At 43.8% G+C, this 15,962-nt stretch overlaps 3 protein-coding genes across 4 annotated transcripts; 2 read left to right on the forward strand and 1 right to left on the reverse strand.

Moving 5' to 3' along the window:
• The first annotated feature begins 8,446 nt into the window (after window positions 1–8,446).
• LOC117642039 lies at window positions 8,447–12,774 on the forward strand. 2 transcript variants are annotated; one of them, XM_034379822.1, is made up of 8 exons: window positions 8,447–8,664; window positions 8,937–9,013; window positions 9,044–9,095; window positions 9,176–9,343; window positions 9,425–9,563; window positions 9,635–10,249; window positions 10,374–10,662; window positions 10,747–12,774. In XM_034379822.1, exons 1-8 carry the CDS (start codon window positions 8,558–8,560, stop codon window positions 11,880–11,882), a joined length of 2,583 nt encoding a protein of 860 aa, XP_034235713.1. In that variant the 5' UTR covers window positions 8,447–8,557; the 3' UTR covers window positions 11,883–12,774. The 2 variants fall into 2 exon arrangements, with proteins under 2 accessions (XP_034235713.1, XP_034235712.1); XM_034379821.1 differs by having other exon boundaries at window positions 8,937–9,095.
• Window positions 12,775–12,789: 15 nt separating this feature from the next.
• On the forward strand, window positions 12,790–13,954 carry LOC117642054. The gene is made up of 2 exons (XM_034379862.1): window positions 12,790–13,033; window positions 13,129–13,954. The coding sequence occupies exons 1-2, from the start codon at window positions 12,944–12,946 to the stop codon at window positions 13,372–13,374; spliced, it is 336 nt and encodes a 111-aa protein (XP_034235753.1). The 5' UTR covers window positions 12,790–12,943; the 3' UTR covers window positions 13,375–13,954.
• Window positions 13,955–14,051: 97 nt separating this feature from the next.
• LOC117642046 lies at window positions 14,052–15,902 on the reverse strand. Its single transcript, XM_034379856.1, has 6 exons — window positions 15,324–15,902; window positions 15,026–15,172; window positions 14,814–14,950; window positions 14,489–14,705; window positions 14,306–14,406; window positions 14,052–14,226 (listed from the first exon to the last, which is right to left on the reverse strand). The coding sequence occupies exons 1-6, from the start codon at window positions 15,547–15,549 to the stop codon at window positions 14,191–14,193; spliced, it is 864 nt and encodes a 287-aa protein (XP_034235747.1). The 5' UTR covers window positions 15,550–15,902; the 3' UTR covers window positions 14,052–14,190.
• Between the last annotated feature and the right edge of the window lie 60 nt (window positions 15,903–15,962).

Genomic DNA, 15,962 nt, shown 5'->3' on the forward strand with positions numbered 1-15,962 from the left:
AAAAGACAGTGTTGGCAGATTTTAAAATATCAGTCCATAAGGAGCTCTAAGAGCCATTTTACCAGGCCTATTTTTATTTTTCTTCAAATTTGGAGTATTTTGACCCATTTTGGTCTTGTTTTAAGTTTATCAGGAAAACTAAGGAAGATATTAAGGAAAGGGCAACACTATCTTTTTCCTGTTCAAAAATTGATATTATTGCCAGAATCTGAAGGCTAGGTTGCTAATCCTTTGTCGTTAGGTGAATTTGGGAGAAACAACGAGAAGTTCACGTAAACCTCCATAACTCAGAATCTAATCGGAGTTGGGGTCCTACCCTTGGTGTATGAGTTTATGCAATAGAAAAGAATTTAAACCCCTAAGTTGAGACATCTGACACAAGTATTTAAAAAAATGTGAAATAGCCTTTTTTTCACTTTATAGTAACTTTCAGCACTAGAATTGAATGAAAACTCAATTAGGAGACAAGTCAAGTTCCCCTCTTCCGCTTCCTAAATCGACTAACACTGCAAAAAAAAATGCAACTTAGTCAATGGTGTTTGAAAGAGTTGAAAAACATCATTTGAATAAAATAAAAAAATCAAAATGTACGAGTTGGACCTTGATGAAAACGAGACATCAAACTGCGATTCATGATCATCTTTTCATACATCCCACACTGCAAGAAAAGTGTGAAAAGTACAACAAAAACTGTACAATAAAAGTACAACAGGGATTGTACAAAGCACAACGAGGCCTGGACTGCCCAGCACTCCTCATGCCGGTTCCATTGTACTTCGTGCAACAATTGTATTTTGAAAGTACAAAAAATATCTGATAAAAAATTTGTCAGAAATTTGTGTACTTTTGTTGTGGTTTTTTCTTGCAGTGCATAGTAAGAAATGGCCACAACTGGTCATCCAATAATCGGTAGTTTTCTGAGTATCACGCCAACTTTTTCATCTAAAATGTAAGGCCATATCAGTAAAAACAAAGCTTGAAACCAATTAGAAAATAAACCGAATTGACGTTCGGATTCCGAGCGGGCCTTGTGGAACGATCGCATGACCCGAAGTCCAACTCAACTCGCAATGCACCAACAAACTGGTGCACATCACTGCACCGCTCGGCATCGCTGCGCTCCCGTATCAGTCCATTAGCCTTCGGTGCCCAACAGACAGGGCATCGGCTGATGTCGCTCAGTTCTTATCGGAACTGTGGACATTATCCGAGCGGTCGTCCCGTCATCAGGTAGTTTGTCCGAGGATACACGGGGTGGCGGGACTGCACTCAGCCGTACAAGGCACGAGACATATAGTGTGTACAGGTGTTCGACGTATCTCCAAATTGCGTTTTTAGTCTATTATTGTGCCTCAAAATGGTTTGCATCATTCCACCAAGTGGAGATGACTGTTTTCCATTTTAACGGAAAGTGATAAATCACAGAAATCCTATATGCAGTGACCTGGCTCTCCCAATGTTCATCTCACAATTTAACTTAGGCTCTTTGAACTTGTAATCATGTATAACATTCCTTTGTTTTGTGTTAGTTTTCCTGCAAACAGTTTTTTGTTTCTCCTGAAAAATGGTGAAAATGGAGTTATCCCCTTCTTCCGCTTCCTGAATCCAGGGGGCGGCAACGGCCTAGGAAGCGCGTGAAGCCATGCGCGAGGGAGGTGCAGGGGTTACTTATTTTGCTTCGATTGGAAGATCTAGCCCGTTGATTGCAAAACGCTTTGCGCAGATCAAAAGAGTACAAAATTTAAGGTGCATTAGGCCTAGTAGACTGCCCGAAACTTCCAATTCAACCGAACACATGGGCGGAATCATTTACATTAACATGGCGCATTCGAGTTTTTGCTGAATTTTGTGATTTCTCGTGTTTTTCGGTGTTTTCACTGCACCTTAACATAAAGTCAGGGGGAGTTTCGAGAAGAGCAATTAGCCTATTGCAACCTAAATTTCAAGCCCTTTCCATTGGTGCAAAGCGTTTTGAAAAACACTGTCTAGTTTTCATGATCTCGAAGAAGTGCGCAACCTCTGCTCTGACGGCGCGAGCATCGCTTCACGCTCTCCCTAGGCCGTTGCCACCCCCTGCTGAATCCAATATGATGCGCCATGACATTTAGTGTGTAGATCTGAAGTCCTACACACTAAGTGTCTTGGGACTTTTTTGCCCCACAATTTATACAATTTTAATCACATCCGACGCCGATACAATGTTGTTCCCGTCTGGCGACACATTTTGTCAGACGGCTGCTGCAAATTGTACTTTCACTAGACGATTTGTCGCGCCTGGCGGACACAAAATTGCATCGCCACCGGATGTGCTTAAAATTGCATCATTCACGGGACAAAAAAAAGTCCCATGACATTTAGTGTGTAAGGTGCCCCAAAGTCCTACAGTGGCACTGCAGGACTCTACACAGACCTAATCTCCAACGCAATGCCTTCGAACCCAGCGCATTCGGCTGGACACCGTAAAAACGTCCTTCCTGGAACGGGATTTGGGGCCCGACGCTCGCCGAATTCTGGGAAACGATCGTGCAAGTACGATTCCTTCTGCGGGCCGATACGCAGTGGCCACTTCCTGGAAAGGCCATCCTCCGGGCTGGGCTCGACCTGGCCCGTGGTGGGGAGGAGCGGGCAGAGCCGGCGGAGTTAGGCGGAGTGGCTAGTCCCCGGCCTGCCACCATGTGGAGTCCTACACTGTGAAAATTTGAGTCGTCACTTGATGGCAATTTCAAGGCAAATTTTCCTTACAACAATGTCATCAAAGCAATTGATGACATTGTTGTCACGCCCTTGCAACAAGTATAGGAGTTTTGATGAAAATGTCATCAGTTTCTGATGAGATTGTAATCATTTGAAAGTGATGAACAAATCATCCACGATTTTGTCAAAAAGTGACAACAAATTTTCACAGTGTATCTGGCTGGTCTCCATGCTGCCAAGCTGTCGAGGATCCGTGTTGCTACAATTTGTCAGCCAAAAGACCCTGGCTGTCTTTGCCGGGTGAAGAACACTCTATACTATGAACTCAAGTGTGTAGATAGCATGCTTCAGGTCTTGGAGGAACAGGGGAGGAGAAGTAGGTCGAAAATGCAGTCCTAATGGGTTCAAGTTCGCTACACTGTGGGAAAAAATCACAGTAAATCCTGTAGTGATTAGTACAGCTGTCACTGTAGTTCAGAGTACAGTATTTACTGTACTTTTTTAACAGGATCTACTGTACTTTGTACGGGATTTACTGTACCACAGGAGTGGAGTACGGAATACCCTGTACCAGGTACAAAAGATACTGTAGCCAGGCACGGTAAATCCTGTGTTCTGAACTACAATAAATCCCGGCAAAAAAATTAACGGGATTCACTGTGGTTTTTTCGCACAGTGTAGGCTACGACTGATTTCAAAAGGGTAACAGGCAATTATTTTTTGAATGCAGAAATACTTGAACTAGTGGGAGATCAACTTAAATTTTAAGAGAAAAAATCCTAAATATAAATAATTCGACGTAAACTGCCGTTCGGATCCGTGGGCCGATGTCTGTCGCTTCCAGAGCTTCCACCACCCGCCGTTGGCCACGGAGGGCGACGGAGGGCGCCCTCGGCGGCTACCTTACTGACAGTTTTCATTTATTTTCCGTTGTATTTGAAAAGATTCTACTTATTTGTGTAATCATCCACCACGTAAAGCTCTGAAGAACCCACGGCAATACTCTGTTTGGGTCTCACGCGTTTAGTTTTTGGCCCGTCCCGTTTATTTTTTGTAAAAAAATGACGGAGGGACGGGCATTCCCCGGAGGGACTTCCCGTGGTCCGATCTTGACCGAATTTGGTATGCAGCCTCCACGGTAAAAACGGTTCCTGGTTTCCCAGGAACCCCCTGGAAATCGCCTATATCTTCGCCATAGGGCTCCTGGGAAAACCAGGTACCGTGTTTACCGTGTCCTTGGGTGACCCTAAGAACCGCCCGGTGGCAGCAAATCCGATCCGAGCCCCGGGGGCGCTGCTGCAGGTGCATCATGGTCTACATGGGGTCGAGGAGGATCTCGGCAACGGATGCAGCTAGGAGGGCATGTAGGGGTATTTTTGGAATCGGGGCGACGAGAGAAAACCAATGGTGCCAGTTTCGAGCGAATCGGAGAACTTCGGACCCGGGTTCAAATCCCAGCGGAGTATTTTTTGAACATTCTTTTTATTCGAGTTTTTGCATTGTTTTTGATGTTTTCGAGGGTGCTGATGACGAAAACGACATTTATTTTAACCCCAGACTCAGGTTTAATTCCCGTCAGGGTCAAACATAGGCGAAATTCGTACGTTTCTTAATGTACGGGACGGGCCAAAGTTGCCGATGTATATCGCTACTTTTCCTGTTATCACATAGTTGCATGCACCAAAATGTGGTTCCGCGCCTGCAGACTCAAAACCGCAGACGACCAGCTCGGCGCGACCGTAGCGCCAAATGTCCTCTCCTGGCGACGATCGGCGGCGGAAGCTCTGGAAGCAACAGACCTCGGGCAGCGGCAGCGTGCACTCCTCCCCTTTTCCTCTCAAGTTCAGGTTGAAGCCTGCCTGCAAGTATACTCCGCCCGGAGCCAAACTAGCATGTGTACTCAACGCTGGAGCGGAGCATGCTTGCCAAGTACACGCCAGGTGTCATGTACCTGCAGGCACATTGTTGATGAAGGCCCTTACTTTTTGAACGTAAAGCAGAGCAACAGTGTACCGAGGGGTGGATCACTCCGCGTCCTAGTGTACCACATGAGTACAAGAGTACGCGTGAGTACACCATGCTTTACTCATAAATTTCACGTTTATAAACGTTTTAAGGCTTTATTAAGCGTTTTAAAAGGCACTCAACGCTAAATCGGTCGAAAAACTGGTGAATTTTACCCTTTTTAAACTTGTGAGTACACTGAGTACGGGCAAATTTGTACACATGAGTACACTCGTGATTCACCCCTCGCAGTGTACTCGTATGTACACGCCACCAGGCGTGTACTTGGCAAGCATGCCCTAGCGTGGAGTGTACATGCCATGTTGGCTCCAGGGGTTGTGTCTTTCTCTGCAGGCATGCTTCAACCTGAAGCATGCGTTGTACACACTTGAGTTTGTAGGGCAAAAGAAATAAAAGAAAGCTGGAACCAGCTGCGCGCTTTTAAACGGCCAATCTGTTTCTAATAAGTCTGCGAAAGGAACGCTGGCATTGTAAGGTGAGGCCCTGTAAGGCTCCGTCGTCGTACGAAGGATTTCTTCACAATCGAGGCAATTCCACAAAGCCTAAATTTTCTTCGTTGTTACGAAACAAAAGCTTGGTAGACTCTTTGGATAGTCGAACCGGGCGTATTCGGTTGCCCGCGGTCACCGTGCCCGCGGCGGAAACCTTTCCGCGGGGAGGATTTCCCGGAAACGAGGTCCGGTCCGTCGCCGGCCGACGTCAGGCTCAGGCTGCGCTCCCCAGCGGAAAATAACCCCGAAGACGCTCGGGCGCCTTAGCGCGCAGCCGAGCGCGTTCGGGTGCATTCGGGCGCGACCAGTGCTCGGGCGAAGCGACGTGCTAGCAGCGTCGTCTGCTACGTCTTGCCAGACGTACCACCTTCCTTGGTAGTACATGTACCACTATTTCGAGCCCCGTACCACCGTACCAGTACCACCACCGAGCGATTCCGTACCACCTTTTCCGAGAAAACACCGGATTAGGTCCGCACGCAGGCAAATGGAACTTTTCGGGCGCCTGGGTCGGAATGTCGTCCCCCAGAAATCGAGCGTGTAATCCTTTGCCTGCGTCCGTGACCTATTCCAAGGAAAGGGGCTCTGATCGGTCAGGTCGGACGCGGGAAACTGAAAGTGCAGTGCCACTTTTGGGCCCCGCCCTAGGCAAGCGGGCAACAAAACGGGCCTGCTTGCTTGTACACCAGCCGGAGGAGCCGCCGCTGACTTCTTCAGAATTCTCAATTTGGCCAAATTCTAAATTCCCGATGTTTACGCCTAACGTAAATTTTAAGCCCCCCCCTTTCCGTACCACCATACGGCTCCAATGTACCACCTTTCCCCCACCCCTCGCGTACCACCGAAGAGCCCCGAAGTACCACCTTTTCCCCCTCCCCGTACCACCGAGCGCTGTTCGGCTTCTGGCAACGCTGTTCACTAGTCAGTCTCCTTCCAGCTTCCAGGCCTGTCGGTTTCGGTCCAGCCGCAGTCGCCTCGTCCACAACTCACTCACGCTCGCCGCACGTGTTCGCTGCACTCCAAATTCAAAGGTGATACTTTCAGTACCTGTCTTAGCGACGCAAGTGTGTATCGCCAAACACTAATTTACTGTGTAGATTTTTTCGTGCCTAGCTTCGCGCAATGAGCTAACGCGTGAAATGCTCGGAAAATTGCTGCATAGCAATGCAATTTTTCATGCTTCGCTACGTAGGAGTTCGTGCATTGCTAAACGTAGACGCCATTTTGCGCAAAGCTGTGCACCAAAAGACCGAGTAGTAGTTGAGTGTGCAAGAAAGGGCCTTACAGAGAGTCAAGGCGATATGCGGAAGTACCGCCAAGTTTTAGGCGTTACCTTTGTATATCGCCTCTTCAAGGCAAGGCTTTTTGAGCGGCTCTTTGTTGGCGTTTCACGATTGTTTCTCAAGAAAGGTACTGAAAGTTTCACCTTCGGATTTGGAGTGCTGTGCGCTGCACCCCGACGAAAAGGCATCCGCGATCATGAGTGTTTGAAGTTTTTGTTCCGTAACTAAGAAAAAAATGAAGGCCTGGTAGGATTGCTTCGTATTATGAAGAGATGCTTCTCGAGACGCACGATTTTTCTTCGTATTACGAAGCAATTTGTCTTAAGGGGAGGTTCTGGTGAAAATCTTGCCATTTCCCAAATGGATCTCAGTGTCATAATTTGTTCGGAATATAAGATCTTTCTTTGAGGAGACTAAAATTTGATTTTTGAAGGCACATGCCAGGCTCTGAACCCAGTCGAAGAGTCTTTTTGAGCCTATTTCGGCTGTATCTTAAAAAATCTCCTTGCGCATACTATTTTGTCGTAAAAGGTTGACCTTGACATTTTTCACTTCTTTGATTCATTTTCAAAAAATTCCGGCATGCATAGCTCAAAATTTCCATTATATTATTAACTGTAAGCTTTTTAAGCTGAAAAGTCCCTAAAATTTGTCTATTTTGTACATTTTTGCTCCATTATAGTGACATGATTGGTTAGAAAGCTTGCGAATGAAAATGTTATTTACATATTGAGTTGTGCATGCCGGCATCTTTCAAAAATGAATCGAAGAAGTGAAAAATGCCAAGGCCAACCTTTTCCGACAAAATAGTATGCGCAAGAAGATTTTTAAAGTTACAGCCTAAATAGGAGAAAATGGCTCAGCAACTGGGTTCAGAGCATAGAATGTGAGTCCCCAATGAAAATTTTATTAATTAATTGGAAAAACATCAAATTTTTTACTAATTTTCACAGCGGGACCTATTTAGGAGAAAATAGCATTTTCACCAGAACCTCCCCTTAAACTTCGTTTTCGGCGTGTTGCGGAGCGAGGCTTCGTTAGACTTTTTGCTATGCGTTTGAGCTGCCGTGCTTGCCTTTTCTGCGAGGTTGCCAGCAGTCTGGACTCGGCACTTGAAATAAGGAGGCGTGGAATTCGCAATTTTCTGGGAAGTGTAGAGTTTGCTGTCTGAACGCTCCGTATTCGTGTGTATTGTGTAGATGCACTCTGCAGCGGAAAGTGTGCTCAGGGTAAAAACTTCGTCGTGTTTTACAAGGACCGGTGACCTCAGCTAAGGGTCATGGCCCCTAGTCCTTAGGGAGACGCCTCTGGCTAAGGTACCCTCCTTAGCCACTAGCCCACCCGGGTGGAAGGATCTGCAGTTCAACTGCAGTTTTAACTGCAGTGCCAAAACTGCAGTTGTAAAACTGCAGTCACTTTTGACGGAAAAGTGCAGATTGAACTGTTTTCCGCTCTACAGTGTGGACTGCACTGCCAAAGTTTGTGAAAACTCTAGTTCAACTGCAGTTTCTCTGTCAGAAAAGGTGCGCACCAAAAGAGCACTTTACAAGATAGTGAGACTTCCGTTTGACTAGATTCAGAGCAGTGTTGAGACATGAGTCAGTTCTGTATTTCCATGTGCATCTGCTACCACAGTGGGAGGATACTTGTATCAACAGCCAAAACTGCAGCCAATTTAATAACACAAAGTGTGACAGTCGTTGAGTTGCCCACATTACAGCCTGCAAAACGACAATCTAAAGTTAGCGCAAAGGCAGCGCCTTCGGGCTCGTAGCGCCTGCCAGGTAGGCCACCAACGCGTCCCGCAACACATGGGTGTGCTGAGGCTGGCCTACCTTGCGCCCGGCTCGCCCGGCTCGGCTCGTGCTGGCTCGGCTTGGCTCGGCTTCGGCTGCTCGGCTCGGATGTCTCACGGCTGCTCACGGCTGGCCTGGCCAGTCAGTCAGGCCAGGCCCCAGCAGCGAGGCAGGAGCCAAGGAGCCGCCGGCCCGCCGGCTCATCCGCCCACCCGCCCCTCGCCTCGTCCCCACTTGTTGACGTGCGCTCTGCGAGAGGCGTCTTGTCATGTCGGGGAAACGTGGACCATACAAACAGTATGAGTTTAAGGAATCGCGGACGCCAGCTCCAAAATCGACGGTCCTCGCTGCCATTCATCCGCCGCCTCGCAAAAAGTGAGTGTATCTGCGAACTGATTCCAGTAGAATCGTTTCTCTGTCTGTCTCTGGGGCGCCCCATTGGGGAGCGAGAAGCGACGAAATGATGCTTTGAATGGCTCGGTTTTCTGCTATGGATTATTAGCGGGTACCGCTAACCTGTCGCCTGCATCGAAACGGTGCACTCGTGTCGAAGGGATTCTTTCAGACCCGAGTGCAATGATACATAACCTTTCCCTCTCTCTTTGATTTTATTTAGATCATTTATCACCTTTCGTTTTTGTTTGCAGGCGGAGGAAAGCTAGTGAAGATGTCCCTTGCAGTATTCAATCCATGGAAGTTGAGAGCCCAAGCAACATTGAAGAAAGATGCACTCCGTCCACAAGTACTATTTCAGGATGCACTCCGTCCACAAGTACTATTTCAGGCGAAGCACCCCTGACAGCGAGGTATAGATCCTTCAATAATAATAATTTAGATGCATTGAATTATCATTGTTCCTTAATATTTATTTCTAACTTCCTCTTAGGGTTCTATCTACAGAGTCGTCACAGATTCTTTCTGGCTGTTTCCAATCCACTGAAGTTCAGCAGCCAAGCCCTTCGTCATTATCATTTGGAGCGAGGAATACCCCATCAGAAGAAAGATGCACTCCATCCACAAGTACGGTTTCCGATGAAGCACCCCTGACAGCTAGGTATACACTGCTGAATAATAATCATCCAAATGAATTTTATTATCAGTGCTCTTTATTATTTATTTCTTCCTTCCTCTGCAGGGTTCCATCTACAGAGCCGCTGTCTCAAGATGAAGAGTGGCATTTTGTGCAAGACCCTCAAACTACCGAAATGCCAGATAAGGATGATGAATTATGTGAGGAGAACGATGATGAGTTATGTGAGGAGAACGATGATGAGGTATGCCTTTTTTTTTTGTTTGTTTATTAAAACCCTGAAAGCAATTTATAAGTTCTCGTTTTTATTTTTAGGATGCATTGAATTCTGATGGTGAGAGCAATCTTTCAACGCCAAGAGCTGAAAATTCTGCATTTGGTGAAGATCCTGACAACAGTGATGATGATGAGGTGTTAGCCGCTGCCAGTGACCTTCACCTGAGTGTGGCGCAAAGAATCACAGTGCTGCTTTTACTGGCCGTTAAATTTGCTCACAATCTGACTTATACAGCTGCTGAATGCATTATGCGACTTGCAGGCGTGCTGTCAGAAGCTAGTTTATTTTCTCCCACCAAGTACATGTTGAAGACTGCCATTTCGCTTTATTCTTCTTCCTTGTCAGAACATCATATCTGTCCACACTGTGGTGTTTACATTGGAGTTATTGATAGAATGAAAGAATGTGATGACTGCCACAATGAAGTTGATGCTAAACGTAATAAGAAGAAGGGGAATGTATTCCTGTATTTGTCTGTGGGTGAGCAAATCAAATCTCTCCTCATGAATGGTCTGGCAAAGGAACTTGTTAACCCCCGGCATCGGAAAAAGATTAAGCCTGGAAACTATGAGGACATTCAAGATGGGAAGCTCTACAAGAAATTGGTTGACTTGGCACGCATATCGTTTAATTTCTTTGTTGATGGTCTTCAGGTGAGCCGTTTTATTATAAAGTATTATTCTTTTATCATTCTTCTTCCTGTTATTATGCCCATGCCTTTATCTGTGGTAGAAATTTTTTTAAAAGTTTTAAGTTTAAAATGTTTGTTTGTTGCAGGTTGGCTTGACTACCAAATTCTCTGCTTGGCCTGTTTTAATATCAATTAATGAACTTCCTCTTCATTTGAGAAGGAAGCATGTTCTAATGGCAAATGTGTGGCTTGGAAAAGGAAAACCGAATATGAATGAATATCTGAAGCCGTTTATCAAAGAATGCGTGGAGCTACAAAGAAATGGCATCACCATTAAGATCAATGGGCAGGATAAAACTTTCAAGATTGTACCTCTCATGTGTGTGAGTGATTCAGTGGCTCGGCCACTCCTTAGATGTTCAACCCAATTCAATGGTGAGTACTGTATTAATTTTACAAACTCAGATGTTAATCGTTTCTGTAATATTTTCCTTCTGATATCTCCATGTATGATTGCAGGTGCATTCGGATGTGGATTGTGTTACCATCCGGGTTTCCGAATGAGGAGAGGTCGTGGCTCCTGCAGATCTTATACTATTTCAACCAGAGAGTATCCTCCAAGGACACATGAAGAAACTGTTGAGCTTGCCAGGAAAGCAATCAGAAGGAACAAAGCACAACGTGGCATCAAGGGTCTTTCCATCTTAACTGAAATACCAGGGTTCGATATTGTTAATTGCCTGGACCTTGATCTATTTCATGCGCTTGTCAACTGTGCCAAGAGGTTTGCAAACTTGTGGTTTAGTAAGAGATATTCATCTAAAGACTTCAGTGTAAGGTCCAGGTTGAATGAGGTTGATCGACGTTTACTGTCCATAACAATCACTGATACTGTCTCAAGAGCTCCTCGCTCTTTAGAGGATCGTTCAGATTGGAGAGGTCATGAGTGGTTCCACTGGGTTGTTTTTTATAGTATTCCAGTCTTGGCAGGAATTCTGCCCAAGCGCTACCTCAACCACTGGAGTCTTTTGGTACGTGGAATTGTAATTCTGATGCAGAATTCCGTATCTAAAAGTGATGTAGTTCATGCCAGAAGATTTCTGAGACAGTTTAATGTTGAGATTGATACATTATATGGACCAGAACATGTCACTTTTAGTACACATTTACTTACACATTTAGGAACTAGTACTATTAATTTTGCTCAGCCTTGGACCCACTCTGCATTTGTTTTTGAAAGTTTCAATGGTGAAATTAAGTCAGCTGTTCATAGCGGTAATGGAGTTGCCCATCAGATTTCAAAGTATATGCAATTAAAAATTGCTTTAAATGCTATGTATAAAGATTTAGAACATGCTATGAGTGAAAAGGAGAAGGCCTTCTTCCAGTCTGTAATGTGTGCTGCTAGTCCATTGGTACAACCTTATCTTACTATTGGTGATGTAGGTTTCCATGGTGTGCCAAAAACTGTTCTTTTGGCTCCTAACTTGCATCGTACAATTGTGAGAGAGGGAATTGAGGCTGTGCTTGGCAAAGAATATTTTATGTTTGACAGGTGTAGTGTAAATGGTGTTGTGTATCAGTCAGTTGCTTACTCTAAAGCTGAAAAGCAGAACAATTCTATAGTTTTATTATCAGACGATAGGGTTTTTTAAATCCACTCTTTCATAGTTATTGATAATATTGGCATTGCATTAGGACACTATCTAGTAAGAAATCATACAAGACTCTGCAATGATCAAATTCCTCATGTCAAAATATTTAATGAAGAGGTTGAAGAAACATTAAGATGTGTTCCTATTTCTCACTTTGATGTGAAACTTCTTTCATTCTCACTTAACATTTCTGATTCTGGGCCTCTCAGATTTGCTTGTGTTGATGTACTACAAATGGAAATGCTCCATTGAATGTATTATCCTTATGTATTATCTGCTTCTCCTTCAACCTCTCATCTTCTTTGTTACCAGTGTATTTTTTATAAGAGATTTGTAGAATAATTTTTTTATGCAATTTGCTTTTAATGGACTACCAATTGTAATTTGTTTTATTTTATACCTTGTCCTATAATCATGTTTTCCATTGCTTGTATTTCCTTTTTTTTTTGTTTTGAGGTATTTTATTTTTCTTACTACTTAATATATTTTAGTTTTTTTAACTGTACTTCGGGGGAAATAGCTCTTAAGAACGCCCATCATTGCTATGCGGCATTGGTCTGTATTTGATTTTAGATGGAGAATCAGGCTGCGATTAAAAATATTATGTTGACTATTTTGACTAAAATTTTGACTAAAATTTAAGTCCCAACTCATATCAATGAATTTGAACATGTGCATTATTCGCTCATCAGATGGATTTGAATACACATTAGATTTTTTTCTTTTTCAATGAAACCTCCAAAAATTTTAATAAACATATTTCTCTTGTGTTCTGTAAAATGAAATGAAAGTAAAAAGTTAAGCTTAAATCTATAAGCAGAAATTATTTTTTGGTAGAATTTTACAATTCCACAATTCAATCATAAGAAACAGGGGGGAGGGAAGGGAGGGGTATTGTTCAGTTGGATCAGAGGGGAAGTAGGGAGTGGAAGGGGTGGGAGAGAGCAGGGAGATATACCCCTCCTCCCGTGAGTTTACTAGGCCACTCTGCCTGTTTATGGGCAGCCCCACTTTTCTCTCAGCAGACCACCAAGCAGTAGTGACCAGAAGAACACAGCACAATGTCTGACAGCAGTGGAAGTGGAACTTCTCAGGAGCTTTGTGGTCATCATGAGACATGGGATGATATTGTGGACAATCAAGCTAAACAGGTACAAATGTAGTTCATTATTAATTTATTGTCAATGATTCAAGTCACAAGTGCAACCTGCAACGGAAAGTCTAAATTTTGCTCCTGTTCCTTTAGATTAAAAAACTGGAGAAAGATGTGCGTGTTGCCAATGAGAGACTTGAACATGCATTGTGGCATTGCCATGTCTATCGTCACTCTTTGAGCAAGTTACCTGGTGGATATGAGCAGCACAAGAAATCATTGGCAGAACACGAGGAGGAACTGGAAGTTGAGCCTCTGTGCTCACAATGTGAACGGGATGGTCTACTCAAGAAAATTGCTGATCTTGAAGAGCGTTTGAGATCTGCAACTGGAAAATAATGTTTAATAAAACCAATCTTTATGGCAGCTCAACATGCATTCTTATTTATTTTTCAGTCCTCTGCTTGACATTGTATAAAGCCTTGACTTCTGTATTAAAGTTCTCTGCAGTTGTGGTAGTCCTGTGTGATCAATTCTTTGCGGTGGTTGTGTCTCATTTTCACAATAAAGTTCTCGTAAGTTGTCCTAGTCTTGAGTAAACTTAAATTCTTGCAATGCAGTTGTGTCATTTTTACAGTAAGTTCTCGCAAATTGTCCTAGTCTTGAGTTTTAATAAAATAAAGGTAAAGCCTTGACTTCTGTCTGAAAGTTCTCATAGGTTGTTCTAGTCCTTGTGAATACTTTAATTCTTGCTATGTGGTTGTTTCTTATTTTTGTAATAAAAGAATTAAATCTGACTGATTTTTATTTAGCTCATTACCTCTTCTGGCCCACCCTACAATTTCCTTTTACTCAGTTCATAATGTGACTGTTCTTTGAACAAATCAAGATGGTTACATACTCATCTTTCCACCTATTCAAGAAGTTTCTAGCAACCTACACCCTTGAAGGAATGTTTCCAATCTTTATTCAAACAGTAGGTCCAAAGTTCATAAGCTCTGAATTATATAAGTGTATTGTGGTAACCAAAAGTAGAGAGAGGACTTTCTTGAAGGAGAGACAATACTGACAAGATAAATGTTGTTATGGAGATGGTTTATTGGAACCAAGAGAAAATCATGGACATTTCATATGTACACAGTAAAATAAAATTTTGTACACAGTACAAAAGTACACAGTAAAATAATAAAATTCAGGCAGAACTTGCAGTAGAAATCATTCAGATTCACTCTCTGAGCTGTCTTCAACATACTGAAACACAGAAAGAAAACAAGTTATGAGAAGCAAGACACACTAAAATTAACTATCATAGTTAGTGAAGTTAACTCACCTCTATATTCTGGATTGCGTTAGGTTTCTCTCCTAAAAAGCTGTTCACAATAGCTCCAAAGTTGGATTGAGAAAGGTAAGGATACTTCCGAAGTACAAAACCTGAAAAGAAATGAATCCGGAGTCAAAAACATGCATATGCAAAAGGGAATACAACCAACGCAATGGATAATTTAAAACATACTGTGTATATCAGCCATCTTCTGATACTTCTTTAGGGAAGGTTTAACACGAAGATTGCCGTCCACCATCCTCTTCTGACCAGCATATGTGGAGGCAATTAAACGTCGCCTGGAGAAAGCCTGACGGAGTAGGGGTCGCACCATGCGCCCTGGTGAACCAGCATTCAATGCCAATGTGTAGACAGTTTTGTCAACACACAAACTCTTGCCCACGCTCACCTGGGGAAAGAGATAAAATGATAAGATACACAACAAAGTAGAACTAGTGAAGCAACGCTAGGCAACAAACTTGCATTGTGACACAAGAAAAATACAGAAATGATGTACCTTTTGCTGTGGCGGAGGTGAAGTAGATTCATTCGAGCAACTCCTGTTGCTGAAGGAAGAACTCCTGCTTGAGGAGGAACTACCAGTACTCTGATTGGCATGACTCTTCGAAAGACGAGCAACTAAAGCGATGAATGCTGAAAGAAATTTTGATTTAAGTGAACAATGCGAGCCTACACAATCAGATCAGAAACTGGAGTGGGAAAACATACCTTCTGAATTGACATCCATGAGGTTGGAATCTCTCTCACTGGATGAGGAGCCAGCATCTTCGTTGTCATTCCTTCCACTGGAGTTGAGGCGTTGTTGGTCCTTCTTGGTAAGCTGATCAGCTTTAGACTTGAGGTACTCAAGATCAGCTGGAACAGATAACCTCTCATGAGTAAAAGGTAACAGACAACAGGAAACATGACAATGCAAGAGAGCCCTGCGGCGCGTGCGGCATTTCATTGGAGTCAGACAGCTAAGAAAATACAAAATGCAGCTGGCAGGTGAAATGGGGGAACTCACAGCTGATGTCCAAAACGAGCCCTTCAATAACGGGCCATCCGCTTCGGGGCTTGGGAGGCACACGCCAATCGATGGCGTACGTCTCGGGGTAGCGCGGAGACGTAGCATCAAAATCATGAATCCAGTCCAAAGCCACATTGTGTGTGTACATGCCGGCATGGACACCTTCGGTCCATTTGACCAACGCATGACGATCTTCCGGAGTCTTGTTAGACGAGCGAGGCATGATGACACACAACTCGTAGGAAACACTGAAGCGAATAGTGAACAAACGCAAACTCCTAGAAACTGGCAACACGATCACAGATCACAAATGAAGCTTTCCACCACTTGGGAAATTGTCACACCGGCAACTGAAATTTCAGATCAATGGGCCTTCAATTTATAGTTTGTTTTCTTGTTCTTTTCCTGCTTTTTCCTCCCAGCCAGGTGAGCCACATGCGCAATGACTGGAGGTAAAACGAACAATGGTTGCTAAATGTCAATATATTTGAGGCAGTAGTATTTTTTAAAATTAAATTTATGAAGTTTTTTTATTTTTAATTAAGGTATTATATTGAAATTGATGGCTTCATGCCGGCAGATTTCAAACGTGGTGAGGTTGGCAACAACAGACAGTTGCCGGTGCCGGACGGGCCG

The sequence above is a fragment of the Thrips palmi genome, unplaced genomic scaffold (genome assembly GCF_012932325.1).
Source record: "Thrips palmi isolate BJ-2018 unplaced genomic scaffold, TpBJ-2018v1 HiC_scaffold_16, whole genome shotgun sequence".
Classification (NCBI taxonomy): domain Eukaryota; kingdom Metazoa; phylum Arthropoda; class Insecta; order Thysanoptera; family Thripidae; genus Thrips; species Thrips palmi.

Bases quoted from the DNA above. Each gene is read 5' to 3' on its own strand.
- LOC117642039 (XM_034379821.1), top strand. From the start codon at position 8,558: ATGTCGGGGAAACGTGGACCATACAAACAGTATGAGTTTAAGGAATCG. The intron at 9,344-9,424 runs GTATACACTGCT...CTTCCTCTGCAG, and splicing joins GAAGCACCCCTGACAGCTAG to GGTTCCATCTACAGAGCCGC. The intron at 10,663-10,746 runs GTGAGTACTGTA...GTATGATTGCAG, and splicing joins ATGTTCAACCCAATTCAATG to GTGCATTCGGATGTGGATTG.
- LOC117642054 (XM_034379862.1), top strand. From the start codon at position 12,944: ATGTCTGACAGCAGTGGAAGTGGAACTTCTCAGGAGCTTTGTGGTCAT. The intron at 13,034-13,128 runs GTACAAATGTAG...CTGTTCCTTTAG, and splicing joins TGGACAATCAAGCTAAACAG to ATTAAAAAACTGGAGAAAGA.
- LOC117642046 (XM_034379856.1), bottom strand. From the start codon at position 15,549: ATGCCTCGCTCGTCTAACAAGACTCCGGAAGATCGTCATGCGTTGGTC. The intron at 15,173-15,323 runs GTGAGTTCCCCC...TATCTGTTCCAG, and splicing joins GCTCGTTTTGGACATCAGCT to CTGATCTTGAGTACCTCAAG. The intron at 14,227-14,305 runs GTGAGTTAACTT...TCTGTGTTTCAG, and splicing joins ACGCAATCCAGAATATAGAG to TATGTTGAAGACAGCTCAGA.